The sequence below is a fragment of the Ranitomeya variabilis genome, chromosome 2 (genome assembly GCF_051348905.1).
Source record: "Ranitomeya variabilis isolate aRanVar5 chromosome 2, aRanVar5.hap1, whole genome shotgun sequence".
NCBI lineage: Eukaryota > Metazoa > Chordata > Amphibia > Anura > Dendrobatidae > Ranitomeya > Ranitomeya variabilis.
In genome coordinates, this window is record NC_135233.1 from 990,554,611 (window position 1) to 990,576,490 (window position 21,880).

Genomic DNA, 21,880 nt, shown 5'->3' on the forward strand with positions numbered 1-21,880 from the left:
TTCTGAGTTTGTCATTTCCCTCTCCACTCACCGTCAATATTTGTGGGGGGCTATCTTCCTTTGGGGGTTTCTCTGAGGCGAGATAGATTTCCGTTTCCATCTTTAGGGGTAGCTAGTTCTTAGGCTGTGCAGAGGCGTCTAGGCAGAGTTAGGTACGCTCCACGGCTATTTCTAGTGTTGGTGTTAGGAGTAGGGATTGCGGTCAGTAAAGTTACCACCTCCTCAGAGCTAGTCCTATTTTTGTTTTACCCACCAGGTCATTTCAGTGCTGCTCCGTAGTGAGTCCATGATTGGTTTTGCCCACCAGGTCATCTCAGTACCGCTCCGTACCCACCAGGTCATAACAGTTGAGGTGACGATGCTGCAGGTCGTGGTTTTGATAATAGTGCACGTTGGAGTGGCCACGGTGGTCTTGGTGATGATTGCAGGCTGACCACAAGGGGGCACCTTCGCTACGGGGGACAGCTTCACCGGCACCTTAGTCGGGGGTGTCACAGGGTTTCGCTTCTTATGGACATTCAGGGCGAACCACCCCTTTTCCCCAAAATGCCGGGTGTAAGTGACTTCGTCCCCCGGATAGAGATCCCGGTCTGGATGGCCCTCTCTGAGATGAGACTCCACATCCCGCCGGTTGACGAAGACTTCGGGGTATAGGCCCGGCTCTTTTATAAAGCCCCAGCCTCCGCGGAGCTTGAAGGCGATGACGGTGCCCTGCCTGCGCGGGGCCTGATGAGCGGTGGGGTCCTTGCGGGCCCGGTCCTTGACCGCCAAGTCTTTTTGGTGGTAGGCCTCTAGTCCGGCCTGGTAAGCCTTTTCCTTCTCCTCCCACTGCTGTTCCAGCTGGGCCTGGTATTCCTCCCAGCTCAGGGCCTGCACCATCTCCCCTTCCTGTGTCTTCACCCCGGGGAACCCCATGAGGTTGGATCCTGGGTTCACCCAGCGGCACACTGTGCGCTCCGCATGGACCTCACACAGCAGGGTAGTTGGTGGAATCGGGGCTTTCAGGAAGTGTTCCATACCCGTTGCCTCCTCCCATGGTAACAGGTGCTGGAGTCTATGGGTCCCAGGGAGACGGGGTGCCGCGACGGGGCCTATCAACAGACCCTCAGCCAGCGGGACAGGGTCGGCGGACTCACCAGTCGGTGTAGGCCCCTCCTCCTTGGTCGGCTCCGCTGGCGGTATGGTCGATGGGAACGTCGGCTGGAGTTCCGGCAGCGACGCAGGGTCAGACGTTGGAAGGTCCTCCACCGGCGCCTCCATCCGCAGCTGGAGGAGTTGTTCAATCAGGCCCTCCATTTCAATCTGCAGAATGCCGGTCCCAATCGCGGAGAGCTGACCACTGTGCTCGTCCGGGTGGCTGGGGGAGTCCTCGGCTCCGACCCCGCATTCCTGGTCTGAGTGGCTGGTCATGGCGTCCTCCACGTGGGTCGCTTCCTGGTCTTTTTCCCGCTCTCTCCGTCGTGGGCGGTTCCGTTTTCGTTGTCTCTGCCCTCCATTGAGGATTAGGAGGCGGATCTCGGCTGCTGACGGACACGTCCTCACGGTGCAGAAATATTTAGACTGGGCGGCCATTGTCTTTCGCGCTCTTCAGCTGGTCCACGCCTACTCCACGACCCTCTTCTCCTCCTGCACTCTCCTCAGCGCTGTAATGGCGGCTGGTTTTGGCGGCAAATGGCACTCCACAGTCTTTGCAATAAGTCACAGTCCAAGTATAATAAATCACAGTTCCAAGGCACACATGACCTGATTCTTCAGGCTTAAGTAGATCCTGTTCGTGATGCCAAGTTGTAGCGCCCCCACTGCCGCAGGGCCGAGGGGTACCCGGTACCGGGCCTCTGAGTCTCTGTTCTGGGGTTGTCACGGTGGCTAGACCCGGCCCGTGACCCTGCTGAGGGGCGTACAATGAAGGTGGAGGTATGGTGATGATGTTATGATGTGGTGCGGTGCAGGTCGCAGTAAATAACGAGGACACCAGGTTGCAGTCTCTTTACCTCTTTACTGAAGGCTTCAGGATCCTCGGTCCGGAATACGGTTAACTGGGCTGTGGGAGTCCGGCCGGTCCGATGGCACCTCCAGAGTTCCCTTTGCGGTGGAAATCTGTGCCTACCTTCTAGCGCTTGTGTGTTGTGGTCCTCCCCTGCTGTGCTTACGGGATAGTCCCCACAACTGTTGTGCCTGTTTCTGAAGTTCCCTCACAACTCGATTATGATGTTCTTCTTCGTCCCCCAGATGATATGGCTAGGACGCACCCATATGATGGGTAGGCTCAGAGCTCTTCCTGGACCCTAGTGTCGCCCCTCTCCTGTTGTTGCCCCCTATGTCTTCTTAGGTGATTTGGGTGAGACAGCCCACCTATAACTGACTGTCCTGCCGTAGGTTTGAAGTTAGGCCTGGAGCTCTATACTTCCTTGGCGTTCCGGCCACCGGCTGCGCGCCTCGGTAGGATGTTGCCTCGTCTTACAGCACGATTCCTACTGGTGTTTCTCCTTGTTGCGTTGATCTTGTTTCTCACTCAGCACAATAAACCTCGCTTCTTGTCCTTTCTTAGGGTACCGCCGCGATCAGGTGCAGGCGCGGTCCCGTAACGTTCTCTCAGTTCGCTAGGCCTCTGTCAGGATCCCACCCCTGACAGGGACCCCCCTGAATCTTCCCCTGCAACACCCTCTGCCACAGGATGTTGCCTGGTTCCAACCCAGTCAGTTTCTAACTAACTTCCTATCCAACCTCCAGTTTTACCAGATTGTGAGGAGTGGCCTAATACATAGCACCCTTAGCTCCCCCTGGAGGCCAGACTGTGAAGTGTATTGGTGTCTGTGATACCTGGTCAGGTGAACTCCTTCAGTGCCATCAGACGTACCATAGCCCCCCTTAGCGGCGGAGCATCAGTACTGCAACGACCAGGACTCTGGTGCGCTGCAGCTTTGTATGTCATAGATAGGGTTTTGAACTGGAGCCTCTGGACAATAGGAAAGCCAATGAAGGGCCTGGCAGAGAGGAGAGGCTGGGGAAAAACGGGAAAACAGGTGGATTAGTCGGGCAGCAGAGTGTAGGATGAAATGGAGTGGTGCCAGAGTGCTAGAGGGGATGCCAGAGAGTAGGAGGTTGCAGTAGTCGAGACGGGAGATGACATGGGCGTGCACTAGCGTTTTTGTGGTTTCATGGTCAAGATATACATGGATCCGGGAAATATTTTTGAGTTGGAGCCAGCAGGAGGAGTTAAGGGCTTGGATATGTGGCTTGAAAGAGAGGGCAGAGTCAAGGATCACCCCGAGGCACCGAGTGTGTGGGACTGGGGAAAGTGGGCAGCCATTGACATTGATGGATCTATCAGACATTTATAGTGTATCCTGTGAATATTCCATAATTGAATGAGATAACCACTTTAAAGGTTATGTACACCTTCACATAAAAAAAAGTATTGTTCATTTTTTTTCTTGCAAAAGTAAGCAACTTTCTAAATAGTGTTAATTACAGTTTCTACAAATTTGCCACTGTTAGTACTTTATCTAGCTCAGTGATCTGCCAAAAAACATTCCAGAACTCCTGCTCGTTACTGGTCTCTCTGCTCTCTCCTCCCTTGATAGAAGGAGAAGGGAGCTGTGCAGATTTGCAGTAGAGAGAAGAGAAATTATCTACAGTTTTTGAGAGGACAGACAGAACATGCTAGAGACAAGGAGGAAAGCTTATGGAGATAGGAAAAATGCAGTGTTAAGCAAAGCAGGAGCACCGTGAAAACACACAGAACTCAAATACAGCATGTTTAACAGGGAGGGAAACTCCCATAGGAGAAAGTAGGTGTATCTTGATCAGGCTTTGAACTTCATATAAAGGGGTCTGAAAAAGAATGAAGAAATAAAGATTGCAGGATGAAACTTAATGCAATTTAATTAACTAAAGGTAACTAGCAAGATATAAAAAAATAATTTCTTCATCTCAATCAGCTCACCACCCCAGAGAGGTGCACAGCTCAGGAGACAGGAGCGCACAGCTCAGTAAACAGGGGTGCACAGCTCAGGAGACAGGAGCGCACAGCTCAGGAGACAGGAGCGCACAGCTCAGGAGACAGGGGTGCACAGCTCAGAAGACAGGACTGCACAGCTCAGGAGACAGGGGCGCACAGCTCAGGAGACAGGGGCGCACAGCTCAGGAGACAGGAGCGCACAGCTCAGGAGCGCACAGCTCAGGAGACAGGGATGCACTGCTCAGTAGACAGGGGCGCACAGCTCAGGAGACATGAGCGCACAACTCAAGAGACAGGAGCGCACAGCTCAGTAGGCAGGAGCACACAGTTCAGGAGAAAGGGGTGCACAGCTCAGGAGACAGGAGCACACAGCTCAGAAGACAGGAGTGCACAGCTCAGGAGACAGGAGCGCACAGCTCAGTAGGCAGGAGCGCACAGCTAAGGAGACAGGGGCGCACAGCTAAGGGGACAGGGGTGTACAGCTCAGGAGACAGGAGCACACAGCTCAGAAGACAGGAGCTCATAGCTCAGGAGACAGGAGCGCACAGCTCAGAAGACAGGACTGCACAGCTCAGGAGACAGGAGCGCACAGCTCAGGAGACAGGGGCGCACAGCTCAGGAGACAGGAGCGCACAGTTCAGGAGACAGGAGCGCACAGTTCAGGAGACAGGGGCGCACAGCTCAGGAGCCAGAAGCACACAGCTCAAGAGACAGGGGCGCACAGCTCAGTAGGCAGGAGCACACAGTTCAGTAGGCAGGAGCACACAGTTCAGGAGACGGGTGCACAGCTCAGGAGACAGGGGTGCACAGCTCAGGAGACAGGAGCGCACAGTTCAGGAGACAGGGGTGCACAGCTCAGGAGACAGGGGTGCACAGCTCAGGAGACAGGGGTGCACAGCTCAGGAGACAGGGGTGCACAGCTCAGGAGACAGGGGTGCACAGCTCAGGAGACAGGAGCGCACAGCTCCTGGCTGAGCACAGACACAGAGGAGGGTACGGATACAATAAAAAGCATAGGCTCCGTGGATCAGAGGTTCCCAGTTCTTCTCGTACAGTAGGTGGAGGTTCATCCTAATATACAAATTTACCATCTTTATTTTATCTGTAATTCTGGAATGCAAATAATAATATGATACATCGTACACACTGGTGAGGCGTGTGATGTATCACATGATACATTATATTTGTGGTTCCTTGTCTCCTCTCACATGATGTATCTACAACATCCAAACAAAGATTTCTTTTCTCGCTTCCCTGCTTGTCCTGAATCCTTCCACTTTTACAAACTTTCCTAAATCCTCACTTTTCTATGCATCTTTTGTTTATTTCTGTTGCCCCATACCTTGAACTACAATACTTTTCTTCTGCTTTGATTCTTACTGCATTTTCACATATCTATTTTGTACAACATGACCTTTTCTTTTTTAACATTTGCCTTCCTTTTCTCTAACTATCCTATATTTTTCCTATTCTTCATCTTGTCTCATATCGCTATATCTTGTCACTTCTACTGTTTTGTACATTACATTGCACCATCTGTGTCCCTTCTCGTCTGCACCTTCCCCGTGTCCTTCTGGATCGGTATCCCCCCTCTCTCTGGCTTCTGCTCTTTATAGATGTGTGTCCTGTGGATAACGCCAATGTACTACACACTCGTCATCCTCCTGACAATCTCTTCACAGCGGTGAATGCCCTAACGGGTATGAGTCCTTCATCTTCTATGTCTGGTTTGTCCAGTCGAGCTGCATCTGTCTGCAGCCTACATGAGCGTCTTGCATTCACACCTGGAAGCGAAGAGGCTATTGAGAGACTCAAGGTATGCAACCTGCTATACGGATGTGTCCTTCTTACCTTTCCTCTTGGCTTGACATTTCCAGAGATAAATGGATACTTTGTTAGGAGATATTTATGCTATATGTATCTATATGTGGCCAGTGGTTGCGATGTAAATTGCAGCCTCTCTAGAGTTTTACAAGTATTTCACAATAATGTATTGTATCTGCATTTTTAGAATTTAGAATTTGCAGAAAGGAAATGGTGGACACATGTACGTCAAAAATAATATCGTAGTTATCAATATTTAAAATATTACGTATCTCTTAAGGACTTTTCTGATGCCTGTCGTAGGTGTCGTAGCTCATTCTTTTATGATACAGTGCTACAAATTTCCTACGTATAGGGTGGTTTAGAGTCCGCATTGCCGGAGGTCCAAAAGTATGATTACATACACAGATGAAGCACGAATGCGATTTATTTCATCATTGCGTTTCAAGGTTTTCGAACCCCTTCATCAGGACAAAACCACAATTGTTGTTTGTCCTGATGAAGAGGTTTGAAAACCTTGAAACACGATGATGAAATAAACCGCATTTATTCTTCATCTTTGTGTGTGATCATGCTTTTGGACCTCCGGCAGTGCGGACTCTGGACCACTGTATTCCTCATCTATTGCATCTATTGTATCCCATTGGTGGTCCTGCAGCAGCCTTTACTTGATGCCGCTTGGTTACAGTATAATATCCTATTTTGTGCTTTTTTGTCTCTGTATTTATTCTATCTGATTAAATTTCCTATGTAGGCATAAAAAAATATATTCTTTCTGCCTATAACTGCCAGTAGTTGGAGCTTTTATTTTTGACCGTATTGTATATTCGGATTTGTAATAAGCTCTCATGCTTCCTTTATAGGGAACCTGTTACATTGTGCATCCAGTATGTTATAAAGAAGGTGAAGCTGAGCAGAATGATATATAATATTGGTTTGTCAGAAAAAGGTTCAATGTAACTTGCATTTTTTTCACTGACATCCCTGGTGCTTGTATGTATATGAGTCCAGTGGGCGGTCCTACTGAATGATTGACAGCTACCTCTGCACGCTCAGTTTTAACAGGAAGACTGTCAGTGATGACCACCTACTGGACCCCTGTGCAGATAAACACTAAGGATTTCAATAATTAAAATGTAAGTTTTGCTGAATCTTTTCCCACAAAAATGTCTATCAATCTGATCATCTCCCCCTGCTCTACAACACCCACCTGCAGATCAGATCCTACTTTCATCATGTCAGGTTCCAGTTAATGACACAGAGATCGTGCGCACGACTGATTATATTGGACAATTGCTATCTGTGATTTTCACGGACCACTCTTAAGTTCTATGGGGCTGTGCACATGGTTCGATTTGTTCCTCAGATTAAGTGGCCCGAGGAAAAAATCGGCGGCATGTCCAATCTTGAGCTGAGTGTTGGATCAAAATTGCCAAATCTATGGGTTCGTGGAAAACATTGGACTGCACTCGGATTACATCAATTTTGGGCCGATTTTCGCAAATTGACATAAGGAGAAGGTGGATAAACTTTTTTTTCTTCTCCAGTGGGAATTGATTACATTCTGATCAGATTCTCATCAGAAAAATCATACCAATTTTATTGGAGAGAAAACAGTTGTGGACCCTACCCTTATAGACAGAAAGAAGTGCAATTTATCCTTATTGCTATGCAGGGCATTTGGACCTCTGTTTCAGAAAACGTGAATAGAATTTAGTATTTATTTAAATTGAAGAAAACAAAATTTATGTTCAATTGAGGACCAGGTAATTAAGCCATAGCTGACATAATAATTAATACAATGTATGTAAAGAAGCACTCCTCCTCCCATCAAAATTTGTATCCTCTTAATATATTGCAGTCATATTATATAGTACTGTGTACTTACAATTGCTCCTTTTGCCTTTCTTCCTAGTTAGTTCAATTTTCCCTGCATGGGTCATAAGTCACGGCAAAAGTCACCGGCAGGCGGGAAGAGGAAGCAGCTGGGTCAAGAGTTGCAGAGGGGGATGATTCATGCAGGGAAAAGAGACTTCCTGTTTCTATATGGAGAAAAGAGAAGAATTAGCTGGGTAGAAAGGCAAAATGAGCAATTGTAAGTAGACAGTTCCATATAATATGATGATTGCAATATATTAAGAGGTAAACTTTGATGGGAATGCTTTTTTAATAAGCCAATGCATCAATTTTTCCATAAATGTGAAAAGTACTTCTATTTTATTAATTTATTGAGAATATGATCAAAATCTAACAGGTTCACAAACATTCTATGATCAGCCCACCATTTGCTGTCAGTGAAGATACTGCTGGAACCCTTTTAGTTTATGTCATTGCTTTATACTGACATCAATTTTATATTGACTAATATTGTACACAGTGAAAGTGTATTATTTCAGTATTTTTATTCTCATAATTCAGGAAACCGAGAAAATCATTGCTGAGCTAAATGAGACATGGGAGGAGAAGCTGCGGCGCACTGAGGCTATACGTATGGACAGGTAATTGACAAATTGACCATGAAAGCACTTTAGATAATGACCCTATACTTATTCACAGACACGTGCGTTCTTATTTCCTAATAAAATTATAATTATTCTGTGCAGATGAGACCTGCGTATAGTCTGATAATATGCTGGTCTTCTTGTTCTTACAGAGAGGCTTTATTAGCAGAGATGGGGGTGGCCATGAGAGAAGATGGAGGAACGCTTGGAGTATTTTCACCTAAAAAGGTAAATGTAGGAATTTTTGTGACACTTATTCACAGCAATGTTTCATTTGACCTTGTTTAAAGGGAACCTGTCACCTGAATTTGGCAATATTGCCTTGCGCTGGCGTGTACTCCGGAGGACAGAGAATGAATTTCAATCCAATATTGCGGCCAGCATGCAGCCAGCGGGTAAGGAAAGGGTGAATCAAACACCCGAAAACCCCGCCCATATGACCCAAAACTGGTCCCGCCAACTTCAGGTGACAGGTTCCCTTTAATGCAGCATATACAACATTTTATCATATTTATACACGCAATTATATACATACTGTAGCAAAGCTAGGTAGGCTAGGGTTAAATCCTAGCACGCCAGGTCCTGGTTAGTTGCACTTGGATAGCTATGACTAGAACCAGGCCATGTTTTCACTGTTGTCAGTCAGCTGGGGGAAGCTGAGCAGAGTGGGTTGTGTTGGCGGTAAAGAGATAGACAAGCCAGAATTTCTCTGAAAAGAGACAGCACAGGCCGTTTTCACCGAAATGCAAGTATCAGTGGTTGCTTTATACGACAGCTGTTTTGTGTGACTGAACTGAGACTAGATCAGTTGTGTATGAGTTGTCAGTTGTTTATATTGTTTAGTTAGTGCCTGGACAAGGCTAGGGATTTTATGTTTTATGGTTTTGTTTTGGTACTGTGCTACCAGTGGAAAAAAACACTATTCCATGTGTGATATGAAAAGACCCTGTGGCTTCGTGTTCCAAGTGGCTGCTTGAGAGAGTGAACCCCTACAATAACAATACCAATGAAAAACGATAAGACTGGCCACTACCGAACACTGTTACCAAGCTTAGAGCTTAGTGTACACTGCTGACACTACAATGTGGCAGAATGGGTACGAGACTTCCAAACTTATATAAGAACAGACCACATGTAGTTTTAGCAGACTAATTGAACAAGATAAAATCGTTTGCGAAAGTATTCACGACCCTTGGCACTTTTCGCGTTTTGGTACCTCACAACTTGGAATTTAACCGTTTTTTTTAGGTTTGCATCAGTTCATGTAAAGAACATGAGTACAACTGTGAACATTTGGTTTTCTTTTTTTTTTGGTGAAGCAAACAACAAATAGGAGAAAATAACTGTACTTTGTAGAGCCTCCTTTTGCGGCAATTGTAGCTGCAAGTCGCTTTGGATAAGTCTCTATGAGCTTTCCACATCTTTCCACTGGGATTTTTGCCCATTCCTCAAGGCAAAACTACTACAGCTCCTTCAAGTTAGTTAGTTTCCTCTGGTGAACTAAAATCTTGAAGTCTGACCACAGATTCTCAATTGGATTAAGGTCTGGGCTTTGACTAGGCCACTCCAGAACATTTATTGTTTCCCCTTAAATCACTTGAGTGTTGCTTTAGCAGTATGCTTTGGGTCGTAGTCTTGTTGGTAGGTGAACCTCTGTCCCAGTCTCAAATCACTGACAGACTGAAACAGGTTTTGCTCAAGAATATCCCTGTATTTTGCATCATCCATCTTCTCCTTGACTTGGATCATTTTCCCTGTCCCTGCTGCTGTAAAACATTCCCACAGAATGATGCTGCCACCACCATGTTTCACTGTGGGGATGGTGTTCTTGGGGTGATGAGCTGTGTTGGATTGGCTCCATACATAGAATTTACCTTGATGTCCAAAGAGTTCAATTTTGGTCTCATCTGACAAAAGAAACTTCCTCTATATATTTGGGGAGTCTCCCACATGTCTTTTGACAAACTCAAAACTCAGGGGTCTCTGGGCTGCCTCTGTGATTAATTCTTCCTTGCCTGTGCTAAGAGTTTTTGTGGGCACATAAAGGTTGTGACAAACAGGGGAACCCCTCTCAATGATGTCTATGTAACCCCAGGTAGAGCATATGGACTGGGGCCATCTTGATGAGACATGATGATGTAACTGTTTTAAACTGAACATATTAAAATCAGAAGCGGTATAGTTAAAGCAGGCTAGCATCTGTATGCAGTAATTTATCCTCGCAAATTGTCATCCATGTGCCAGAAAATTGTATTTATGTTGCATAATTGCTTCAATTTCCCTTATATTCAGGTTGGCTACAATTTTTAAAGGCACTGAATGGCAGGATCAGTTTGTAATTAGCCTACATGCTTGGAAGACCAAATTGGAAAAAAAACACTTTTTTTTGCAAAACAGATTCATTGGTTGTATTATGGAAGTCTGTTGTAGTTGGCAACATGGAAGAAGTTATCAAACGCATGTAGAGTATTTTGTGATATCATGGTTGTTTATTGGCCTACATATCTACACATAGCAGCATTTTGCCATTAATTAACCAGTGATGTGTTTAGATAGATGAGTCTTATTCTGACTGTATCCACCTGATAGTATTAACCTTATTTGTTTGTTTTTTCACATTTTCCCCTCTGGTAGTAACAGGAAAATAACAAATCACGAATGTTGGATAAGCCAAAGATACAGTAGTCTTATTAAATATCCTGATAATGCATCAAGGATTACTAATTGCACTGAACAGAATAAAGTGAACTACTCATCAACACCTTAGTCTTCATACCCAAATACAGAATGGGACTTGCTGAAAATAAGTTCAGATGTTCCCATGCTCACATACATATAAATAACCATGCTGAATGATGTATGACACAGGCACCACTGGGGCATCTGTGGGGCAACTGTTTTTAAACGGTCAACTCTAAAGGGGTTTCCCTTAGCTTTGCTTTTCTAATGTACTTTCATTCCTTTAACTTCCTCCATATCGCATCTCGGGGTGGGCCATGTATTCCTTTGTTGACATGCAGGCATTACTAATTGTTTGTTACTTCCAGTCTGCCCCTCATCTGGGAAAAAGATCTGGACAGAATGAGAAGAGGACATCACTCTGTTCCTGATGGAAGCGGAGGTGCCTATAAAGAAGCACTCCTCCCATTAAAGTTTTATCCTCTTAATCTATAACAGTAATCTTTAGATAGCACTCTGTACTTACAATTGCTCATTTTGCTTTTCTACCTAGTTAATTATTCTCTTTTCATTCAGTCTATGATATAAAGTGATTAAAAACTGACTAGCTGATTCCTTACAAGCTCTATGTAGAAACAGGAGGTCAAATTTCCCTGTGTGAGTCATAAGTCACTGCAAAAGTCCCTGGCATGGGGGAGAAGGGAAAGCTGGATCAGGAGTCAAAGAGGGGGTGATAAATGCAGGGACAAGAGACTTCCTGTTCCTACATAGAGCAGAGAAGGAGAAGAATTAACTGTGTAGAAAGACAAAATGAGCAATTGTAAGTACACAGAGCTATATAATCTGATGATTGCAATATATTAAGAGGATAAAAATGTTGATGGGAGAAGTGCTTCTTTAAATGATTGACATTGTGTCTGAGCACACATGCTCAGATGAAAGACTTCACTGTCCTCTGCAGTGACCCTCCCAATGCTTTGGAGTGCCAGCCCGTTCAATTGACAAGCATTGTTTTGTGCTAGTCATTAGAAAGCACATTGCAGCAGATATCAATGGAAGGGCCGGCATTTGGGCATCAGAGCATTGATAGCTACTAACTAGCCGTAAACACTGTGAAATCCCCTTGTATATAGTCACTTTATTCTGTCTGTCCTTTACATCTTTCTAACCTAGCAAATATATGTTAGAATAAAATATTAAACAATTGTGTATGTAGCTGAAGGTTGTGAATATTTATGTTGCCATTGTGTTATTTACGTTGTTTTATGTCCCAATCACTTACATTCTCATTCCATGGTATTATCAGATCATCTCTGCACCTCTGGAAATGTACTCAGAACTTGTGGGGGTTTATTCCCCAAAAGAGGTTGGTGCAGGTTTGGTGTGCTCTTCTACCTCCAGCCTCTTCTCTTCTTCAGTGTATTCTGCATGTACAGTATAATACGGTGAATGCCAAATGTCATATGAATCATTAGGACATTTTTTCCTCAATTCTTTCTTTATACAGTTTGAAATACTATGAACTTTCATTTTAAAAGGGTTTTCTGAGACTTTCGTATTGATGACCTATCCTTAGGCTAGTTGTTAATATTGGGGTTAATTAAGTGGGACACATATACTAGCTAGGTGAATGAAGCATCCTCAGCACTTGCTGGATTCCCCTTCATTCTTTCATCTCAGTTCACATGTACATGTATTTTTTCTGTTTCTGTCCCGCTTAGAGCAAACAGAATAGATAAACAGAATTAGCATCCTGTGCATTCCTGTTTCAAACTAATGGGGTCTGTCTAGTTTCCATTTAGTGTCCGTTTTTTAGAATGGAAAAAAAATTTTCTTATTCTTCCTGTGATTCTAGTCACTACTCACGGATAAGCTGTGACGCTCGGTAGTCAAGAGGTTCGAGATCAAAAGCCGAGAGAGTACATCGTAGACAGAGGGGTGAGACAAAGGCATGGTCAGGAAACAGTCCGAGGCCAATACTCCAAGAAAGTAGCGGATCACAAAAAAAGGGCTAGGCAAACGAATGGTCAGGACAAATCCTAGGTCAAGCAACAAAGATCAGAATACCAGACAAGGAGCACAGTGCACACACCTCATGAGCAAAGCTACAATTGGTAGCAATCAAAGGCAGAGAGCTGGTTAAATAGCCAGGTAATTACTCTGGACAAGTGACACATGGGTGAAGCCCCGGCACACCCTGGGCCTAATTGGACAGTTAGACACTGACAGATCAGCACGCCCCAGCATCCGATTGGACAGCTAAGCTGTCCATTACCATACTGACAGATCAGCACTCCCCTGTCCTAGATAGGACAACAGAACTGTCCTGTCGTTCATTGCGTCCAGACACTCAGATAGGAGGAATTGTGACACTTCCATTCCCAAAAAAATGGTGTCCTCTGCTTCCATTTAAAACAGTCATACACAGGATGCAAATTCAGTTTTATCTGTTTTGGACAGAAAAAAATAAATGGACATGTGAACAGAGCCTTACCAGCATAGCATCGTTCATTTTGCAGTTGTTGTCCTTGGTATTGCAGCTCAGTCCCATGCATTTGAACTGCAATACTAAACACAGCGGATATAAAATGTGCCTGGAAAAGAATGAAAGGAGACATGGCATATGCTAGAGAACCACAGACCGGTCACTTAGCTGATCCATGTGGGTGCTAGTGGTCGGATACCCACTAATCAGCGATTAGCTGCCTATCCCAAGAATAGGCCATCAATATCACATTTCTGCAAAACTTTGATAAATAAATGTACAACAATGCAAAAGTGGGAGATTGTACAGTAGACTGTGCTAAAAGGCTTAGCTCCAACCTGTACTATGTAAGTCTTGGTAAACTGTGTGCCTCTCAATGAATTAGGCGCATCTGGCAAATACCGCGCCCCTCTGCCAGAAATGTTACCTTAGTCAGGAGCTGGCGGACATTTCCGGCTAAATTTAAGACAGTTTGTAGGTAGAAATTATGATTAATTTGTCAGGTGGCTTAGCCAAGCTCCATTCCACTCGAGCTGACAGGGAATGGTGTAAAAATGCCCAAAGTTGCCAAATTTTGAAGCAGTTTTGATTTCCACAAAAATGTTGCTACATTTTAAGCAGTCATGTGCCAGAATTCTAATGTAAACTGCTGGATGTACTGGGGCCGTTGTATCTTTCTGTGTTTCACCAGTCTCTTTTCTGTTCTAAGTGGTAATCCATATATGTAAGCACAAGTCTTCCTACTGTGTCATACACGTGCATCGTTACCTACTATTTTGCTTTATATGCAATGTCCATTGCTATTGCATCGTATTCAATTTGATATCTTCTTTACTTTTCTTTTTGTTTTTCTCAGACTCCTCACCTTGTAAATCTCAATGAAGATCCTCTAATGTCTGAGTGTCTATTATATTACATCAAAGATGGCATTACAAGGTGAGAACAGACACATGATAAGTTATAGATGTGATAGAAGTATACAATACTGACATTATCATTGAGGTTGCATGAACACAATTCATGGCATGGCCTACAATAGTGTGTACTCACCTTCTTGTATAAGTATATGAAGAATAGGATGGACTATTCTTACTGTAGACATTGTCTGAACTGTAATCAGATCCAATCTTCCTTAAAGACAATCTGTCATCAGGATTTTGCCACCTCAAGAGCAGAATAATATAAAGGGTAGAAACCCTGATACCAGCGATCTGTCACTTACCGGTCTGTTTGCTGTAGTTTTTATAACATTTCTGTTTTATTAGCAGGAAATTATCACTAGAAGACTAGTAAACCTGCTGGCATGTAGTCCAGCCCCATTCCTACCACTGATTGTTAGCTTTCTGCCTATACACAGCATATACATAAAGCTGCCAATCAGTGGTGTGTGTTGAGAAGGAGGGTTACAAAGGGCTCAGCATTCATAGAATTGTTAGATCTGCAGCAAATAAGATACCTTTTAATCAAAACGTCGTCAAGCAGCCAAGTAAGTGACACATTGCTGGAATCAAGGTCTCTGCACCTACATTATGCTGCTCTCAGTTGGGGTTGCAAATCTTGGTGACAGATTCCCTTTAAAGGGTTTTCCACTACTGATGTCCTTAGTAAAATGTTAAAAATGCATACTTGCCTTCCTGAGCGGTGCTGCTCTTCTGCTCTAAACGTTGTGTCCCCTGGCAATCTGGTGATATTGCTTATGTCATGTGCACACTGCAGCCTATCAGTGGCCGCTGATGGGCTGCAGCCTTCACAGCTACAGTGATCACATGACATAAAATCGCCGATCGTGGCACAGCGCTCGGAGTGGCACCAGTATCATTTATTTCTTATTTTGTTAAACATACTTGGGTCATACAAAAGGAGTTGTTAAGTAGTAGACAATCCCTTTAATTTATGTCAATAAGCAAGCGGTGTGTGATTAAAGCACAATGAGTAGAATGTCCAGTGCTGTGGAAAAGATCTGATAATGAGTTAACACTGCAAATAGCAAAAATAACATTTTATATAGGAAATAACATTACCCTGCCATTACTAACGAGGAGAAATCTGTGCTGACGGGTTCCCTTTAACACCTCTACTAATTACATCTTGATTGCTTTGTTTCATATTCATGCAAAAAATGTGTGTCAATCTCCGAAAATGTGTGGTCCCTGACTTCACATAGATATGTATAGATATTTATGCATGTATTCTACCAGACCATGCTTGGCTCCGTCCCATGAAAGGATTAGAGGCGAGAGACAAGCTGGCAGTATAGTTATAATAGACTGCACGCCTATTGCACTTATTGGGTTTTAGTTCACTTGTCCGTTCAGACTTTCTTTTTGTACGTTCTGTTTTAAAAACCATACTTGTATAAGGCCGGCGTCACACTAGGCGTAAGACAATACGGTCCGATTTTTACGGCCGTAATACAGCCGTAATACGCAAAATGTTCCCAAAATAGTGATCCCTGTGTCATCCGTAGGCAGGGTGTGGCAGCGTATTTTGCGCATGGAATCCTCCGTATGTAATCCGTATGGCATCCGTACTGCGATATTTTCTCCCAGGCTTGCAAAACCGACATCGAATGGATTTTTCTGCTCAAATGTTCGTTAAAACATATATACAGTCATATATATATATATATATATATATATACAGTCATATATATATATATATATATATATATATATATATATACATATATATTGTAGGCAGGGGTGGGATTCAAATTTTTAACAACAGGTCCTCTAAGTCGCGGCGGCCGGAATTTTGGCCACGCCCATTTTCAATAACCCCGCCCATACTAATAAGCCACGCCCAGTGGCACGATTCATATTTTTTGAAGCAGTTTGTCTCCCTTAATGACAAGAATACGTTGTGACATACGGTATTAAAGTCATTCAAAGAAACAAACGACTAAAGCAAATGCACTGCACAGGACAATTGTCCGTGTACAAGCTCTATAGAGCGCCTGTTCTCGAGATCATGGGGGTCCCAGCGGTCAGACTCCAGCGACTACAAAGCTCTCGGGAATGGGGATTACTTGGCATAATCCATTTAAATGGGTTTTCCAATATAAACCAATATTAACCCTCCCAAAGATCAATGTCGCCTCTCCAAGAACAGGACAGGAGGAGTGGTACTGTACAGTGTATATATACAGGACAGAAGTGGTACTATGCAGTGTATATATACAGGACAGAAGTGGTACTGTGCAGTGTATATATACAGGACAGGAGGAGTGGTGCTGTGCAGTGTATATATACAGGACAGGAGGAATGGTACTGTGCAGGGTATATATACAGGAGGAGTGGTACTGTGCAGTGTATATATACAGGAGGAGTGGTACTGTGCAGTGTATATATACACAGGAACGGAGGAGCGGTACTGTGCAGTGTATATATACACAGGAACGGAGGAGCGGTACTGTGTAGTGTATATACACAGGACAGGAGGAGTGGTACTGTGCAGTGTATATATACAGGACAGGAGGAGTGGTACTGTGCAGTGTATATATACAGGACAGGAGAAGCAGTACTGTGCAGTGTATATATACAGGACAGGAGGAGTGGTACTGTGCAGTGTATATATACAGGAGGAGTGGTACTGTGCAGTGTACATATACAGGAGGAGTGGTACTGTGCAGTGTATATATACAGGACAGGAGAAGCAGTACTGTGCAGTGTATATATACAGGACAGGAGGAGTGGTACTGTGCAGTGTATATATACAGGAGGAGTGGTACTGTGCAGTGTACATATACAGGAGGAGTGGTACTGTGCAGTGTATATATACAGGACAGGAGAAGCAGTACTGTGCAGTGTATATATACAGGACAGGAGGAGTGGTACTGTGCAGTGTATATATACAGGAGGAGTGGTACTGTGCAGTGTACATATACAGGAGGAGTGGTACTGTGCAGTGTATATATACAGGACAGGAGAAGCAGTACTGTGCAGTGTATATATACAGGACAGGAGGAGTGGTACTGTGCAGTGTATATATACAGGAGGAGTGGTACTGTGCAGTGTACATATACAGGAGGAGTGGTACTGTGCAGTGTATATATACAGGACAGGAGAAGCAGTACTGTGCAGTGTATATATACAGGACAGGAGGAATGATACTGTGCAGTGTATATATACAGGAGGAGTGGTACTGTGCAGTGTACATATACAGGAGGAGTGGTACTGTGCAGTGTATATATACACAGGAACGGAGGAGCGGTACTGTGTAGTGTATATATACAGGACAGGAGGAGTGGTACTGTGCAGTGTATATATACAGGACAGGAGGAGTGGTACTGTGCAGTGTATATATACAGGGGAGAGGTACTGTGCAGTGTATATATACAGGACAGGAGGAGTGGTACTGTGCAGTGTATATATACAGGACAGGAGGAGTGGTACTGTGCAGTGTATATATACAGGACAGGAGGAGGAGTATTGTACAGTGTACATATACAGGAGGAGTGGTACTGTGCAGTGTATATATACAGGACAGGAGGAGTGGTACTGTGCAGTGTATATATACAGGACAGGAGGAGTGGTACTTTGCAGTGTATATATACAGATACTTAGATTTACAGATTTACACCACGCAGGCAATATATATATATATCATAACTGAGCAGCACCAAATCTTTAAGGGGTTGTCCGCTACTAGGACAACCCCTAAATGTTTGGCCCTGATAAAATTATAAAGCCTACACTTGCCTCCCGTGCCAGCGTCCAGGATCAAGCAGCTCATCCTGGACTTCCTCTTCATGTTCAGTTTGTCTGAAGGCAGAGACAGTGACACCAGCGCTGATTGGCGCCGGGCATCACGTGTCACAACACATCACAGCCACTGTGGGAACGGCGCTGGCAAAGGAGGTGAGTATAGGCTTTAGTTTAAGAAGAGGTTGTCCTAGTGGGAGACAATCCCTTAAAGCAGTGGACGCTTTATTGGCCCATGTGGCAACATTTCAGTTCCATATCAGAGAAATGCTCTGTTATTGATCCGAAACATTGCCATTTGGGCCAATAGAGTCCGCACTTTTTTCACGATTAATCAGAGTGGTGTGTGTCTGTGTATGTATGGGTATAATATACACACACACACATAGACACACACTCATACACTCACACACACATTACATAGGTGAAACTGCGACTATGGTATGTACGTTATATAGGTTATACCACTAATATACTGCGACCGCTGTGTATAGCCCATATAGGGCAGCTACAGAGAGTGTGTGTGTATATATATGCATACACACACACACACACTGCGGCTGGCCTATATGGGCTATACACAGCGGTCGCAGTATATTAGTGGTATAACCTATATAACGTACATACCGTAGTCGCAGTTTCACCTATATAATGTATATAGACTGCTGTACATACATTATATAGGTGATACTGCTACTGCGGTATATAATGGCAGTATCACTTATATACTGTATATACAACAGTCAATATACATTAGACAGGTCAAACTGCAAATGCTGCATATACAATATATAGGTGATACTATGATTGCAGTGTATAGTTCCAGTATATATATACAGCAGTATCACTTATATAACATATATACACATCAGCTGCAGTATCACCTATATAATGGATCAGATGCCGGCCGGGGATTGGTGAGGAGAGCGCTGTTCTCTTACACTGGTCCTGGCCAGGGTCAGACACAGTGAGGCTCGGGCGTCTGTGCATGCAGTGGCGGCCTTTTCAATCTTCTGCACAGGTCCAGGTGCGTGTGCTTTCCTGTTTTCCCTCACTGACAAAGGCCGCAGCTACATACGCAAGCATGAATGAGGGCTGCCATGGCCTTGGTCAGCGCGGGCACCGAGAGTGCGCACAAAGGCCTGTGCAGAGGATTTGAGGGGCGGGCGACCCATTTTGTAGCTCAGAGTGCTCCAGGCCCTTGATAGTTGTATACTATGGGCACAGATACACAACATTATATACACTGGATGGATCCATCCTGCACCTGGCCCTGGACATACATGCACTGTATATATACAGGGCCATGTATACAGCATGTGATGTCCAGTCACCAGGTTCAGGCGTGATCACTCCAGTGCTGGATTCTGTAGACAGTCTCTGCTCACTATCAGTATAGGGAGATTTATTGCAGGAGACTGAACTTTCCTGCAGTCTGGTGACCCTGGAGCCGATGACCTGGCACTGACAGGGTGAAAGTTCAGACTCCTGCAATAAATCTGTGAGCATCAGCAGAGCGGCCACTGATACTATAGGGACCGGCCCTGGACTTATCACCGGGAGGTGAGCAGCAGCGTCCATCTCCTCACCGCACACAGAGCTGAAGCTCCCCCTGATGTCTGAGTCATCCACCAGATCCTCTCCTGCAGGTAGATGCAGCCATGTTCCCTCTTCAGGAGGCCGCACACAGGGAGCAGGGGGCGTGTCAGCTCCACTGTGACTGTGATGATGCAGCTGGCCGGACATAGAGAACAGCGCCGGCCACCAGCAGCCCGAATCGCTGCTAAGTGACCGGCCCGGGGGGCACACGCCCCTTTGCCACCCCGCGCCTGGCGCCGCGCTACCCCGCATTATTAAAAAAAAAAAAAAAACACACCTTGCTCAGGCGCCGCCCCCCCGCATCCTCCCGCGGCCCTGATTACCGGAACGCTGGCAGATAGAAATTTTAGTAAACGGCTGCCCCGTACCGGGTCGTACCGGCTGAATCCCACCCCTGATTGTAGGGGTTGTACTCGCTCAGGTGCGGCAGATGACACTCTGGAGGCACGTTTCATTAAAAGTTCACCGGGTTCATTGCTCCATAAACCACATAGCAACATGAACAACGGGTAAACAGTCTTACATCAGACGGATGAGACCTCAATGTCCATAACAGAGCTCCGCTCTCTCAGGTCTGTAGGCACACAGACTTTGCTATGTCCAGCACGCAGGCCCAGTCCTGGAGCCTTAACACACTGTGGAGGCTTTCTGCTCCACACACACAGACTCCTGTCTGTAGTGTCCCGCCTGGACACAGGGATCTCTGTCCACACTGACGGATTCCCAAACACTCACAGCCATGTGCCAAACACAGCTCCATTATGTAGCCTGAAACCACACCCAGGAACCCATCACATGATTAGACATGTGGTTCTGACATCACCACAGGTCCTGAAACAAACATAGATAGGCATGGTTATGCCCCTTACCCAGGGGTGAGGTATATGGGTAGCCAGACCCTCCCATCTCTCATAGCTACCCGTAACCCGGACCCAAATATACTAAAACACTTCCTTATTGCTTTATGCGCTTTACAGAAAACACTCCGGGTTACATCACAGCGACAAGCCTTCTCTGTGATACATACCTCCCGTCGACTATCCAACCTTTAGCCACGCTACATACCTCCCCCCTCTGCCTAAAGCCGTGGGGCTTGGCACTTTTCCTAAACCGACTAGAGACCCCTCTCAGTCGTCAGGGCCTGTTATTGAACCCTTTCGTCTGTATTCGTCATCCCTTTCCGTCACATCCATTGATAACGATGACCCCTTGTCATCTCGTCCGCTACAGGATCTCCCGCTTAAGTCACTGAGCCCTGAGCTAACTGAGGAGTCACTATTTCTAGCTCTTCCATCTGACCACCTTCGGTTCTCTCTGTCGTTGATCTCTCCTATTGTCTTTCTTCGGAGAGCAGCTCTTCTCTTTACGTCTATATCCTCTGTTAACTTCAGCTTGAGGACTTCCAGGCTTTAGAGCACCTCTTCGCCTCTCTGGCAGCTGTTTATTAACTTGCAGTCTCTCAAGTCTCAGCTGTTCTACCTCCCTTAGGTATGCCATGCGATATTCCAGGAGCATGCGGATATTCCTAAGACTCTCTCTGGATCCGACAACCAGGAACGGAACCATCCCATCTTCACCCATGGCCTGGACCTCTTCATCAGCCGGTATCCTCAGTCTCTTCAGACCGGATTTATCCACCATCTCCTGCATCACTCTCCCAAGTTTTCCAATGACTTTCGCCACCAGAACTTTGGGTACTTGGACTGTGTCTTCCACTAAGCCCAGCCGACTAAGAGCTTTCCTTTCACGCTCCAAACGTCGAACGGCTTCATCATTCTTCAAAATGATCCTCTGTTTTGTACGGAGGCAGTGTAGGTGCATATCCCTCAGGATAGCCACTCGCTTCACTGTGACTTTCATAGTCGACAGTATCACCAACTGTTTAGTCTCTGGTGCCCACAGCACACTACATGCTTCCACTGCTTTTCTGAAGGCCTCATGCACACCTTCACTGGTACAGGCTTCTTGCACCTCTTCGGGAACATCAATCATGGTCTTGAAGAGCGGGGTCTCACTCTCTTCATAGACAGACGGCTCCCTTTTTGCCTCTGACCTTTCCACCAAGACGTCTGTCACGACCAGGTGACTGTCTTGTTCCGCTTTTAGCACAACCTCTTCCTCAGTCTTG

At 45.3% G+C, this 21,880-nt stretch overlaps 1 protein-coding gene across 6 annotated transcripts in view; it reads left to right on the forward strand.

The window, feature by feature from the left end:
• KIF1A (kinesin family member 1A) overlaps window positions 1–21,880 on the forward strand; it is a 235,892-nt gene that overhangs the window by 115,388 nt on the left and 98,624 nt on the right. For 3 of the 6 annotated variants that reach the window (XM_077291029.1, XM_077291030.1, XM_077291031.1), the window contains exons 14-17: window positions 5,578–5,777; window positions 8,204–8,283; window positions 8,439–8,514; window positions 14,307–14,386. In XM_077291029.1, coding sequence (XP_077147144.1) covers window positions 5,578–5,777; window positions 8,204–8,283; window positions 8,439–8,514; window positions 14,307–14,386 — 436 coding nt within the window. The remainder of the gene's footprint in view (window positions 1–5,577; window positions 5,778–8,203; window positions 8,284–8,438; window positions 8,515–14,306; window positions 14,387–21,880) is intronic. The other 3 variants (XM_077291032.1, XM_077291033.1, XM_077291034.1) reach the window with 1 other exon arrangement.